The sequence below is a fragment of the Seriola lalandi genome, unplaced genomic scaffold, assembly GCF_002814215.2.
Source record: "Seriola lalandi dorsalis isolate HSWRI2012SDOR001 ecotype SW California unplaced genomic scaffold, Sedor1 jcf7180002054575, whole genome shotgun sequence".
Classification (NCBI taxonomy): domain Eukaryota; kingdom Metazoa; phylum Chordata; class Actinopteri; order Carangiformes; family Carangidae; genus Seriola; species Seriola lalandi.
The window spans coordinates 1,052,047-1,066,264 of NW_019525128.1; the positions used below are offsets into that span (position 1 = coordinate 1,052,047).

At 40.8% G+C, this 14,218-nt stretch overlaps 1 protein-coding gene across 2 annotated transcripts in view; it reads left to right on the forward strand.

The window, feature by feature from the left end:
- The window catches only part of LOC111663357 (interleukin-1 receptor accessory protein), a 37,311-nt gene that overhangs the window by 6,579 nt on the left and 16,514 nt on the right, over positions 1 to 14,218 (forward strand). For both annotated transcript variants that reach the window (XM_087176971.1, XM_087176972.1), the window contains exons 2-8: positions 373 to 458; positions 5,382 to 5,447; positions 6,678 to 6,873; positions 8,628 to 8,711; positions 11,745 to 11,970; positions 12,063 to 12,231; positions 12,330 to 12,401. In XM_087176971.1, the coding sequence (XP_087033097.1) occupies positions 373 to 458; positions 5,382 to 5,447; positions 6,678 to 6,873; positions 8,628 to 8,711; positions 11,745 to 11,970; positions 12,063 to 12,231; positions 12,330 to 12,401 (899 nt within the window). The remainder of the gene's footprint in view (positions 1 to 372; positions 459 to 5,381; positions 5,448 to 6,677; positions 6,874 to 8,627; positions 8,712 to 11,744; positions 11,971 to 12,062; positions 12,232 to 12,329; positions 12,402 to 14,218) is intronic.

Consider the following 14,218-nt stretch of genomic DNA (forward strand, 5'->3'; position numbering starts at 1 on the left):
TTAAAATAAAAAATTCAGGGCTTCATTTACTTTTGTTGTTCCACAGTTGTGTATGAAGTGTGTCATATACATAGAATAACAGAAAGATGTTTTTTGTATAAACTTCTCTCTGCTGGTGTTTGGTGCATCATCTACTTGAAGTACAGTAGAAATAGAAGAGTGCATGAGTAGATGACTTACAGTATATGATATATGATAAATATGTTCACAGAGTTACTCAATGCGAAGAACACCTGTGCTTCTGCTCCTATTTATTTATATGACACTTTCTCTCAGTGTTTTAAAGTAGAACCTGACTGATTTATCATGAGTGATAAAACATAAACAATAGGATTAAGAGTGTACATTAAAGGTCTCTCTATCCGTCTGCAGGGCGGTCTTCATCTCCACCCTCCTCTTACTCTTCGTCGTGGCAGTCGGGATTATACCAACTCTCAGCCAGTCCAGTTACCAGACAGGTAAGAAACAGCTGTGACAGCAGAGGACACAAATCAATGACAGCAGTGGGAGTTTATACTTTTCATCAGCTCCTGTATCAGGCGCACACTAATACACATCACTGTGAAAATGTAAATGACTAGAAAACATTAGAAAACCAGCACACAGATCCATCCGAGTGAGGGTTTGTTTTTATAGGTAAAGGGAATTAAAAATGATAAATATGATGCAATTGCTCTGTTTTCATACAGTCCACAGTGTTAAAGCCTCTCAGGTCCTTTTTTTCCCCTCAGAGTTTTTTTTGTTCATCTTTTAGCAACTCTGCAAAACTGGGGTTAATTAAAGGCAAAGCTCCTGCCCCAAGAGACAGTGAATGGATGGTTCCGGAGAGAAGAGGGTCATTTGTAAGACTGTCTGAGTGTGGAGGCGAGGAGGGGGGAGGGGGGTTTGGAGGTGAGGTGGGGGTGGACAGCGGGAGGTCGGCATGGAGGAGGATGGATGGATGAGAAGCGAGGGGATGAGCGGATGCTGCAGGGGTGAGATGGATAGAGCTGAAGGGATGAGGGTGAATGAAATGAGATGAAATTTAAATGAATCCTTGGGGAAACTGGTCATTACATCAACAAACTGCAGCACTACATACTGTACATATAAATACGTGTAATGCCCCATCACTTCTCAGCTGTTTGACCATCAAGAAGTGATAAAAACACACCCAAGATTAATACAAGACATGTAATCCTATCTAGAAAAAAAACATAATAGATAGATAAACCATAAAAAGATGCAGCTGCTAGTGGATAATGTAACCACTTACGGTAAATGTCACTCTTGGATTTTGTTCTTCTGATAAGATTCTGATAAGTAAGATTTTTTAAGTCTGGTCCAGGAGCACCACTGGCACCATGTGACCATCTGTTTCCTGCCATTTACAGTCCAATGAACTGCCCCCTCTTTCCTTTTAGTCAGGTTTGTGTATATTGAGGTATGACTTAGACTAGCCAGGACCCTGTCTCAACATCCAGCCTACCACAGCTTTACGAAGCAGCAGAAGAGGAACTTGACTGGGCACTGAGTTCAGTAGGATCAGGAAACAATGACTGACGACAAACAAAACCATTGTCCATCAAGTTCGTTTCAACGAATACTACAAAGACGGTGGGGAAGATGGAGATTTTTTACCCTTGTGGTTCTGGATAAACTCATTTAGAAATGTCATAGGACCAAATGATTTATTTCACTCCTTGCTTTCATATTGAACATCACAAAAAGGGTCCACCTTCCTTCCTTGCATCATATGGCAAACCCAATAATGCCCATTACTCATAACCAGTATGTTACACAATTATTAGGATAATGTTTTCATTATTGTAATGACCTCTTGTTTCCAGTAAAAATCATTCATCATATACAAAGTATATTCTGATAATACAAAACTGTCTCACCCACCTCAGTGTTTAATATATTCTTCTGTATCTGCAGAAAATTATAAAACATTTTCACATCTGGCACAAGACACAATATTTTCACTTACACTCTGTTTTTACTGTCTGCATTTAATATCCAACACACTCCTGTTGTCTTTATATGCAGCAGAGCAGAGCGAAGCTAAAACCTGCAAGATAATAAAAGACCTATAGCAGCATGTTGCAGATGGATGGATAATGTGTGTGTGTTGGGAGGTACAGGGGTGGTAGTGGTGGATGGAGGGATGAGGCAGGAGATATTACTGTAGATGGATGGATGGATAGTGAGGGAGGAGGAGAAGGAGGTGGATGGATGTTGGGGAGGGTGTTAATAGAAAGACTAATACTCTGGCCGGGGAAACCTGACAGGTCAATTACTAAACACACACACACACACACACACAGTCAATCTCTGTACAGGTGTAGAGAGTCTCCATTAATCCAGCGTTCAGTGTTCAAGATCCTGAGAACCAGCGGTACTGAAATGGTTCTACACTTCAGTTTCTCAAACTGAGGCTCTGGACTCAGAACAGGCCACTGATCCTCAGTTCAGTTCACTTTTTGCTGCTGCTACAAGGAACTAATGAATTTCAACTTCCTTTTTACAAGTGCATGTTCTTCTGCTTGTCTATTTAGAGACATCTGTGGAAATACTTTAAACTCTTTTTTTTGTTTTTATGACTTTTCAACAGTTTTGCTTGGAGTTGTCTTCATAGTTAGTATTTTCATCATGGATTCATTTCCCAATTATGTCATCAATCATTTAGTCCATAAAATGTTGATATTAATAAAAATTTACATCACAATTTTCAAAGCGATATCTTCATATTTCATGTTTTGTCAAACCAGTAATCCAAAATCGAAGCATATTTCATCAAATAACAAATACAGTTGTACACAAGAGTTGCAAAAGCTGTTACAAAGTAATGTGCCCAACTTTTGCACATACCAATATTACTGTTTTAATTACTGTACTATTTTTAAGTTCATGAAATAAAAAGAAATAGTCAATTAAAAAAAGCCATTGAAATCTTTTTCACTGTCAGTTTCAATGGGTGTTATGTTTACCTCTTTTCACTGAAATTAAATGACAAATGTTTTCAAAATTTTGATTGAAAACAACAGAAATAATTAATTGATTTTGAAAATAGTTGGAAATGAATTTGCCCTCAATTAAATAAAGGATTATTTAACTAACAGTTATTGCACTACAGGCAGTGTTAACCTGCGAACCTTATAAAAAACAACATGAAGCCATAGAACTGTTAATTTAGAACTAGTATTCTATTAGTGTTTTCCTTTGGGATTCTTGTAATCCTTTAATGAATTCCAGGAGTTGATGTCATACATGGCAGTCCATACAGGGTTCTGTAGGTGCTTGAAGTGGTGCCGGTGTTCCAAGTTCTTGAGGAGGTTCTAAAAGGTACCTTTTGGCTTCAAGGATCTTTGTGGAGTGGTTGAATGGGTTTTAGTGATCCCAGAGTTCATACCCCTGAGGAGATTCCAGAGGATCTTCATGAGGAAAACTTATTAAACAGTGTTTTAAGTTGTTTTGTGGGGGTTCTAAAGGACTTTTGTGTTTCAGGGGTTCAAGTAATCTCTCAAATTCTTGGTATTCAATTCAATTCAATTCTATTATATAGAATTATTATAGAGAGAAACCCATCAGTTCCCACAAAGAACAGCACTTGGTGACAGGGGGAGGAAAAGGTCTAAAGTGCTTTATAGTCCCTGAAGTTCTTGGTATCTAGTTTCTTTAAGAGATTTGGTGTTTGGATCTGGTGGTCCTTAAAGAAGGTTGAAGACTTGTCAAAGGGCTCTTGAGGTGGCCCTCGCTTGAAGTAATATCAATGATCGTTAAGGTTCTGTCATCTCGTCTTTTGAGGTTTTTAAAGGCACTTATTGGTTTTAGGGTGCTAGGGTAGGGGGCAATCACTATCGGACACTTATACTAAATCATCAGTCTGATGAGATTATGATTTGTGGTCTAATTTAGGTGTTAGAGTCTATAGTGTTGAAACGTTGGAGGAGGCCTGTCTGTGAAAAACTCATTAGTCATCACTATCATTATTACGTACTGAACAGTCATCCTCTTTATCCTACATTTAATTAACTCATCCATTATAAATGAGGACTTAAAGGCCCGGAGGAGCATGTCTGTGATTTGATTGATTGATTGATTGAGTGATGACTGAAGACTTGAGTCAGTGTGGAAATCATTAGTCAATTAAATCAATTGGCAGGAAATTACTAGCTAAGCTAATTTTGATGATTCATTGATTACAATGTGAGGACTTGTAGTTTCTCTTTTTAATATAGTTGTTCCTGAAACCTTCCCTCTGGACAATTATTGTGAAGTGTAGAATGGCCATAAATACTAGTATTAGTAGTACTAATATTAGTAGCATTAGTAGTCATTACAGACAGGAATCTGGAATCAAACCAGGGACGTTGTGGGTAAATCATATCACTGCTATGCAGATGATTCTCAGTTGTACCTCAAAAAGTTGCAAAATTGTCTATTTTACAAAATTGTTAAATGCAGTTAAATTTGAATGACTGATCATTTTCTACAGCTCATTGCTGTTACTAACAAAAAGTCCTTATCTTCGCCCGGTTGGCTTTGTCTCCAGTGTGAAGGAAAGCCTTTGTTCCCTCTTATCATCTGTAAAATCCATACTGACAAATCCCGGTCTTCCTATGCACTTGGCACTGACTTTATTATTTAAATAACTCCCTCTTCACCTGTGTTAGAGACTCTTCACTGGGTTATTTACAGGCCTCCAAAATGCCTCTAGAAATCTTTGGACCATATCTTCAAAGAGGTCTCATAAGTCAGGTTTTTTTATATGTCAGGCTATGTTTGCTCTTTGAAAGTAGGAGTTAGAGGCAGTTTCAAGGTCCTTTTTAGTTAGGGTAAGAGAATGGTGTTAACTGTCGTGGGCTCAGTAGATTTATGATGACAGCCAGATACCCACTGCAGGGCCTAGTGACAGGACAAAACACCATGTAAACAGGAATGCTTGGCTTCCAGAGAAATCTTTGGCACAATTCACTGACTCCCTATGAAATCTAGTAGGTCTCTGAGGTCTGATCAGGGTTTTTTGGTGGTTTCTTGCTCCACACGTCTGACAGACATCAGGAGACTGAGTATTGAATGCCTCCATTTGGACATCAGATCTGCAACAATTAGAGATGGGCCCACTTGTTTATTTAACGTTGTCCTCGTTTAGATTTATTTACTTAAGTTAATTAATTACTGTCATAGTCTGTCTGTATTTTATGTTTTGCTGTTTGTCTTTGTGTTTTATTGTGAAGCAGCATCTGTCATCTGGTCCTGAACAGTTATAGGCAGATGTTACTTTCACTGCATTTTAAAAACAGTTTAAAATCAGAGGTCCTAAATTAATCTGTTCAGATTAATGCAGCAAACATCATCATGAGAAATGATAAATCAGATATTTGCTTCTGTTTCAGAGATTTCCCATCCTGACAAAAATACATCACTGAGTGCTGGACTATTTTCAGCAGGAGGGTCAGAGGGTAAGAAATCTGTCTTCTGTCCAAAAATATCAGCAGTCTGCTTACATCTGTCTCACTCTGCACGTCTGTTTTGTTGTTTCCTATCAGATGTCTCTCATTTTGCCCAGGAGTGTATTCTACATTTAACAAATAAAAGCAGCAGAAACAGTTTAACCTGTGATAAAGCTCGTCCTCTCTGACTGACATTGTTTTTGGTGAGCAGCTCAGATGAGTTATAGTGTTGTAATGGAGCAGCTTCCTTCTCTGCTTTAATCCTTTAATGAGATGGAAGTGTAACAGCATCGTTCGTTTAACAAAGACAAACAACAACATCCACTGAGCTCTGTTTGATCCTCACATAAAAACTCAAAATCAGAGCCAGACCACCAGCCTGGACCCAGAGAGAGGTCCCTCTGCTTCTCCTTCAGCTCTGTCAGTGAAAAATTATGAAGTTATTAAAGGGACATTCAGACACAATTCACTAGTGAAAAACAACATTTTTGACCATGGATATGGTCTATAGACTGCACTATTGTAAGACTATTGTACCTCACAGTGGAACAAGGTAGTTTATATTGTACAATCACACTTACACTAATGTGGACAGAGCAGCCATGGGAGACTCTTAATGGATGACCTTTTCCTGCCACCTGGTTAATATTTGTTTAAAATTTCTGCATTTATCAGAAGCCATAATTTTAACACTTTTAATGAACCTTGCTTTTGTCATGTGCAGATATATGCTTTGATCCCTTTCCTTTAGTTGTATACATTTTTAGTGTTGTCAAAAACTACATTTATACACTTTATGCATATATTTATGCACTTGATTTCTTTTAGCTGATACTGGTCCAGTGAAATTCACCCGGTCAGGCCCTGATCCTTAAACTGCCAGTTTAGATGGTACCCCCTCCCCCTCCCCCTCCCTCCTTTGTGGTTAGGGGTTAGGTTGTGAACAACTGGGAGCAGCACTTTCACCCAGGTATCAGCTCGTCGACGTCTCTAATCAGAACCACATGGACACATTAGGTTTCCATAACATTTACTGTGCACATTCACAGAGGATGAAGCTTTTTGTTTTTGAAGCTGAAAACACTTTGTGAACACGACATACTGACTGTCTGCAGGAAACAGGAAGTCTGGTTTAAATCTACTAACACTTCCTCTGGTTTGTTTAAGTCATATTTCTCGACAAACAGCCTTAGGTGGATTTTTAATTAAAAATTTCTCTCTCTCCTCTCTCTCTCTCAGAGCCCATGTGTTATGACTGGGGGGAATTCAATGAGGAGGCGGTCTCAGTCCTGGAGGGGCAGGCTGGTTGGCTCTCCTGTCCTCTTTTCTCTCATCCCTCTGTCTACAACTACACATCCACCCAGAGTGCCGGACACAACCTCTTCTGGTACCGCCTCCCTGAGGGTCACGACCTGGAGCAGCCAATTACATACAGGTAAAACTGCGGGAAGTTCTACCAGCTGCTTTGAGACATCGTCTTATTTTTCTTTCTACCAGTGTAAAGAGTACTATTCCTCAGCTGCTGGACCACACCCCACGAGGGTAGTGATGGGTGGAGATGGAGCTGTCAATCAAACTTTATTTATTAATACAGTTTAAAGTGCTTTACATATGACTGACAAGCTGATAATAAGTGTAAATGTAAACAGTAGTAATTAATAATTTACTACTACTACTACTAATAATAATAATAATAATAATAATAATAATGCGCAACACAAGAAATAAAATGAATGAAAAAGATTTAAAAAACATAAAATAGGTAAAAGACAACACATAGATGGAGGAGTAAAACATTTTAAAATATGATTGAAATAACTAACAATTGTTGTAATTTGCTCCACAGCAATGCTGACAGTCAGCCAGCTAGTGTTAGCAACATTTGCTGAACACATTCATAATAAGGATAATAATAATGTAATAACAGGAAGTTAACTAACGTTATCATGTCTACTGTAGCCATCACTAATAAAAACAGACATGTAACATCATGAACCATCAGGTTTCTGACACATGGGGGAGAAGAAAAAACAGTTCTGAGACCAGCTGGACCCTTTAGCAGCTCATAGGGTTTTCCTCTCAATAAAACAGACCAGTACTGGCCCCACAGTCAAACTGGGAGAGAAATTGAGATCGCGGTCGCACCAAAGACACTGACTGAGCTGGCAACTACTTCAAAAATTTTGTGGATGTTTTTTGTCATTCTGCCGGCTGACCAGGATTTGAGCCAATAGTTCTTGGTCTATTCCACCTGTGCTCAGGTCTTATCTCTTTCCTTGTCTGAGGCCGGTTTAGATGAAAACGTGGTTTCTTCTTCAGTGGAGGAAATTCTGGAAGATCACTCTCACCTGAACTCTGCATTGTGTCACCTCACCTGTGAGAGCAGCCTGTGTGTTTATAATCGTGGGGAGGACCAACAGTTTAACGGGGGACTTACATGCACTAACATTCACATGCTACTGGACCGTCTACCAAAACACAGAACAGAGAAACGGATTACAGCACACACAGAGGGGGTGTGGCTTCAATCTCTGCTCAGGGCGCCACTATATCTTTACATAGAAAAAAGTTGTTTGCTGCTGTAGTATTGTTTAAAATCTCATTTACAGAACCTTTAAACAATATTAATTATGGCCGGGAAATAAAAGTCAGACTAAAGAAGAAAGTTTACGTTTAAGGATCTCTCAATCATTTTACAACAGTTTCACATCTTTTGTCTCATATCTTTTCTTCTCATCAATTACAAGAACAGTGTTTTGTCTGGTGTGGTTGTAGTTCTCTTGTCTGCAGTGATATACCTGTAAGTATGAACTGCAGCACAGGTGCATTGTCAGACTGAATGTTTCACTTTATATGTCCTGATTCAGAATCAGCTGCAGATAAGAAGAAGTTCAACCTGAGGAGAGTTTAATGATTGACAGCTGTGTGTGTGTGTGTGTGTGTGTGTGTGTGTGTGTGTGTGTGTGTGTGTGTGTGTGTGAGACTAAATTAGACACTTTGAAAGTAACTGAAGGATGAAGTGCTCTCTAACGATTTCCCTTCCAGGGAGGATGTATGGTGTTGTGGAGGCGAGCAGCTCGATTAGCGTCACTGAGGACATTAGATTTTGTTCTAATGCCGTTGTAATTGAATCGTATCTGATTTACGTTCGTTCAGGCTCTAATGAATTATGATGACTCTCCTCTGCAGCTTGCGGCTCAGTAAGGACAGAGAGAGGCTGTGGCTGCAGCCCGCCATGGCCGAGGACACCGGACTGTACATCTGTATGCTACGGTGAGAGACTGCAGTTCCTCAAATCACCACATTCTGTATTTTTGTATGTCCTCCGAATTACTGAATTTATAGTTTTATTAGCAAATAGTTATGGATTACATGTTTTCTTCAGTGTAGGAACTCCAAAGAGTCCCCTTCAGAGGAGACCAGGATCAGGACTGTAGTCAGAAACTCAAAATTAAATTCAAAGCTCTGATAAAATGAATCATCCTTAGAAATGCGATGAAATGAGTCTTTAGAAAGAAAATTCTGATGTTGAAGGTCATCAGGTGAATCTAACATCAGCAGCTCAGAGGTCCGACCTTCAGATCCTCCAGATAAAACCTGCTGCTCTCTCAGTTTCGATCCTCCGACTCTTAATCAGCTAAAGTGGCTCTGAGAGCGTCTTAAAGATCTGCCACTGCTCAGCTCAGAATTACAGAAATGGAGCTTTAGGTCTCAGATGTGACCCGTCAGCTGGCCAGGGTCCAGACCTGCATGTGACACTCAACAGGATCAGTTCATTTCCTAAGAGAGGGTCTGCAGTTCACTCAGCTGAGAGGATGAGGCAAGGTGAGGAGGGTGGGGGTTGACTTCAGGTCCAGTCAAAACTTAATCACTCCAAATGTTCTGGTCTGTGCAGGATTCTGATTGGACCTGATTCAACATAAACAACACATGCTGCCTCTTTACTCATCAAATCAGAATGAGAATTATTGACCTGTGTTTACAGAGAGTGTGTGTGTGTCAGTCAAACTGCAGAGACAAAAGTGTGTGATGAGCATCATGTGACAAGTGTAGGATCTTAAGCATCAGCTGCGCAGTCTGTTATATAGTAGGGCTGCAACCAAGGATTATTTTTATTATCAATCTGCCAATTATTTAATTAATTAATTGATTAGTCTATAAAATCTAAAAAAAAAACCCCAAAAAACAGTAAAAACAAATTCCCACACCACAAAGTTACGATCTATAAATGCTTGTCGAGAAGCTGGAACCAGCACGTTTGGCATTTTTGGCTGACTGATGGACTGACTGATAAATTGAGTGAGTGATGGAGTTACACCATTGGTTGTTGCTTTTTCAATAAGACTATTTCAGAACCCAGTATCTGTCTGGACCACATTGTAGACTATCTCTATCTACTATCTACTAGTATCAGCTGATTTCAGCTCTTTATCAGTATTTTAATACAGCAGAATATATACAGTATGTTAGTAGCAGTAGTAGACAGTTGCTGTTTGATGTGTTCGGTCTGGAGAAGCTCAGTAGTTATTTTCCTCGTTCACCAGTCTTGCTCATGTTACCAGTAGTCATGGTTCAGGTTAAAGGTTTTTTGGGGTGTCCCAGTGCAATAGCATGTGATCTGTCCATGGCACGACTGAAATACAACTGCAAAAGGCAAAGTGAACCTGAAGCGCTTTGTTCTCACAATGTACAGGTGAAGCAAACCTGCAACATGGACTTGAGACCCCCTCTCTCTACGGTGGAATTATGATCACTCAGTCACTCAATCACTCAGTCAGCGACATTTGTGAGTATAGGGCTGGCCCCACTGTTGCGGTCCAGCCAAAAATTATTTCGTGAAAACGAGCAGTGCTGCCGTCCTGACCTCATGTAGGAAGTATGACTACGAGAGGTCAGTGATAACAGGGGTACAAAACTAGACCAAATTTAACTGTCCCCAGAAGGAGGAGTATACACTTGAAAAGAATACGTCTGGATGTCCCTGTTATGGGTATAGAGCCAGAGTTTTTTCATCTTGACTCCAGAGAGCTGGAGAGTCCAACATACACTGGTACACAGACGCACACACACACAGTTTGTATAGACAAACCTGAGAGTGGTGTGATTGAAATTCTTGTGAGCTGAAGAAAAATGATGACCAGAAGTTCAGATGTCTCAGACAAGTATTTGTTGATAGCTGACGCACCATGAAGAAAGTGATGAGCAGTACAATTACAGCAGGTCAACCACAGTAGTGCCACAGCAAGTTCTGAAGGTGTCTGGTCTGACAGTGGCTACATATTCCCAGGTCCGCACCTTGCTCCAAATAAGGTTCATCCAAAACCTTGTGTGTAAAGGTGGTATTGGACACATGCTCTACTTAATATCACATGTGTCTTGTCCTTTCCTTTACTTAGCTCATCCTCGGTGAGTAACTGTAACTGTAACTGTAACTGGATTTTGGCAGTATTCTCTAAGTTTATGCTTTTCCTTGGTTACCAAGCAACGGAGGATAAAAGTGTGTCCAGATGTCCACTGTCATAAGGGTGTCTAAATGGTTATCCATTGTATAAGACAGTGAAAGTTAATGTCAACATGTTACCGCCAGCAGTGAGATACGTTTAACATCACTGGCCTCAGACTGGAAGCTTCTAATCAACTGAGAGGAGGAAGTCTCAAAGACATCGGTCACACACATACATACACACACACATAGGCACGTGTGCAAACACACACACACACACACACACACACACACACGTCAATCAGCATTTAGTGGTAGATGGAGATAAGTCTTTGCCAGGAAGTACATTACTGCTCCAGCTGAGAGTCACCACAGTGCATGCTCCTCTGATGTTCAGTGGTAGAAGATGTGGAACACAAAGTAATACTCTGACTTCACTTTACTGACATTAAACTATTACTGCTGCTCATAACAGTGCTACAGCATCACTGCACACGGAAGATCTGAGTGATCTGCCCACTTTGATCTAGTTTGATCTTCCTGTGTGGTCAGTTGTTACATCACGCTTCCTCTCTCTTTGAAGGAACACACTCACTCACCTACACAAAAAGACTGTTCTCAGAGTGAAGAGAGACGTCTGTCCCCAAAAACAAGCCTTGCACTCACAGAAGGCGTGACCTGGTTTCGTGGTTTTTTGTTGTCCTAGATTTTTTCTTCAGTCTCATTTTGTATTTTCTCTGCACTGCTTTGTCAAAATAAAGTCAAAGGTCCCAGAGGGCATTGCTGTAAGAACCGTCCAATCAGAAGAAGACAGAGGGTGAGTTGTGTTTGGTCTGTTGACGTCTCCTGTCTCTGTCTTGCAGTAACAAGTCGTCCTGCAGTAAGATCGCCATGCGTCTGAAGGTGCTGCGGCTTGACGAGGTGGTCCGTGAACCCGACTGCCAGCCTCCGGTTGTTGTGGCACCCACTCATTTGGTCATCCCGTTGCAGGAGGAGAAGACCCTGGAATGTCCCAACCTACAGGATGCAACCAAGATGGCCGATGGTCCTACAACTGTCACTTGGTACCATGTGAGAGTAGAGCACATGGTAATACATCCATCCATCCATCTGTCTGTCTGTGTTTCTGTATCCCTGTCTGACCTGTCTTCCTCTCTGACCTGTCTCTCTGTTTGTCTTAGAAGTGTTACCAATATCCGTTCTGGAACAGTGAACGGCAGCAGAAGGGAGCCAGTCTTCAGTTCTACGTCATGTATTTAGAATACCAGGGTTTATATGTGTGTACAGTCACTTACCTGAGGAGAGGCCGAGCACTCAACTTCACCAGGAGCATCAACGTCACTGCAGTCAGTAAGACAGCCACACCACCACCCACAGTACCACCTCCACCTCTACTACTACTGTACAGACAGTAGAGATTATGACTGTGCTCTGCTTTACTCTTTCAGATCCGTCCAATCTACCCAAAGAACCCAGCATCCTCCACCCGACTAAAGACCAGGTCTTCACTGTCAAAAAGGGTAGGTCAGCTACCACTGCACCAACTGTCAGACAATGAAACAGTTGGAATTGAGCCTTTTGTAATCCCAGTCAATTTCAGTACTAGACCAGAGACCAAGACACCACCCAGTAGTGATTTAGGAATACCCACCATGACTGAAAACTAGTGTATGCACGTCCCAACCTTATACACACCGCCAAAATAAAATACCTCTGTGTTTGCCTTCATTTCTCCAAAATGGAGCAACACTGTTCAAACTGTCTCAGAATACCATACCTTTAATTAACCAGGTACAAACGTTACTGGATGAACCTCATACAAGTTTTCTTTCAGGTTGTTTAACATTTTGATTGGCTGCTCACTTGCGTCCCACTTGACTGTGTCATGCGTTATCGGGACCCTGTGCTGTATGGATATGAGGCTGCAGACGCATCGATCAGTGCAGATGACAGTCAGAGGTTGTTGTTGAAGGATGCGGTTGTCACGGTGATGGAGTGTTACAGCAGAACTGGTCACTGCGGTAATTTGCCATCGATCAGAAACGATCAGTGAAACAGGAAAGAAAAACTGTAACACAGCATAGATAGCTTCCAGGGTAGAGTGTTGATACTGCAGAGATCATGAAATAACTAAATACATCCATGTTCTCACCTGATGCTGTAGAACACAACAGACTCAACTCGACCCCTCTCAACAGAGCAAAATAAAAGACATCATTCAGTCGTTAACTGAGTCCGTTAATCTTCAGGAAATCACAGAATGATTTCATTTTTGATTTTTGAATCACATTTTGCTGGTAATTCTTTTGTAGTGTTACTTGTGTAAACATTTGAATACAGGACTTTAACCTGTGATGGAATATTTTTCACAGGGTGGTATTACTGCTGTTCATACCCAAAGGGTCTGACTACTTCCTCCACCACTGGCCCTCCTGGTCATTCTTTATATTCGGTTTTGAAAAGTTCATTCATCTGTTCAATCCTCGTTTGCTTGACCTCTGCGATACAGAGTCTTTGTCCTAAGACAGACCAGGTTCAGGACCATCACAAATGTACTGGGTTAAAAACTGTATTCTAGGAGGCTCCATGTTTAGAGTATGGTGAGCTGCAGCACTCTGGTGGTTTCCAGCACATGGAGACGTGAGTTCCTTTAGAAAGGTTTACGTGTGGAGGTTTACACAGAATCTTTCAAACGGGAAAACATAAAGAAAATACAGCATCTCAATCTGAAGCTACAAACTTCAACTCACATGCCATAAAAACATGAAAAAATAAACATAAACCAACAATAAACATAAGCCAAGAAGCAAACAGACTGTATACATACTACAGATGTTGAGGTAAACAGCTGGATCCGTCATTGCCCTCTGTTGGGCAGGTTTGTAACATAATTGGACTTAATTAGAACAAATGGAGCATGACTAAAGTTCTGTAACATATTCATATCTGTGGCCTCATAACACATGTTGGGAATATAATAGCTGGAGAACTGAACTCTTAGAGCTTTATGAAGGTATATGAGGTCTCACTTCTCTCCTCTTCTTCAGCTCTAAATGACGAGAGGGGAGTTCCATCATGTGAGTCGTTAGTGTCTGTGACAGTTTCCCCTGCCACTGTTGGCAAACCACACCAGCTCCCCACATTACCATGCAACTCACATGCCACATGTTAGCCAGGTAGTTTGCTACTGCTAGTTGGTGGGTGCACACACTAAACTACATTTAACACCTTAGCAAGTTCCCTGTACTATTTTTTTCCCTATAATACACACGTTTTGAGTTGCGCACACACACACAGACACACACACACACACACACACACACACACACACACACAC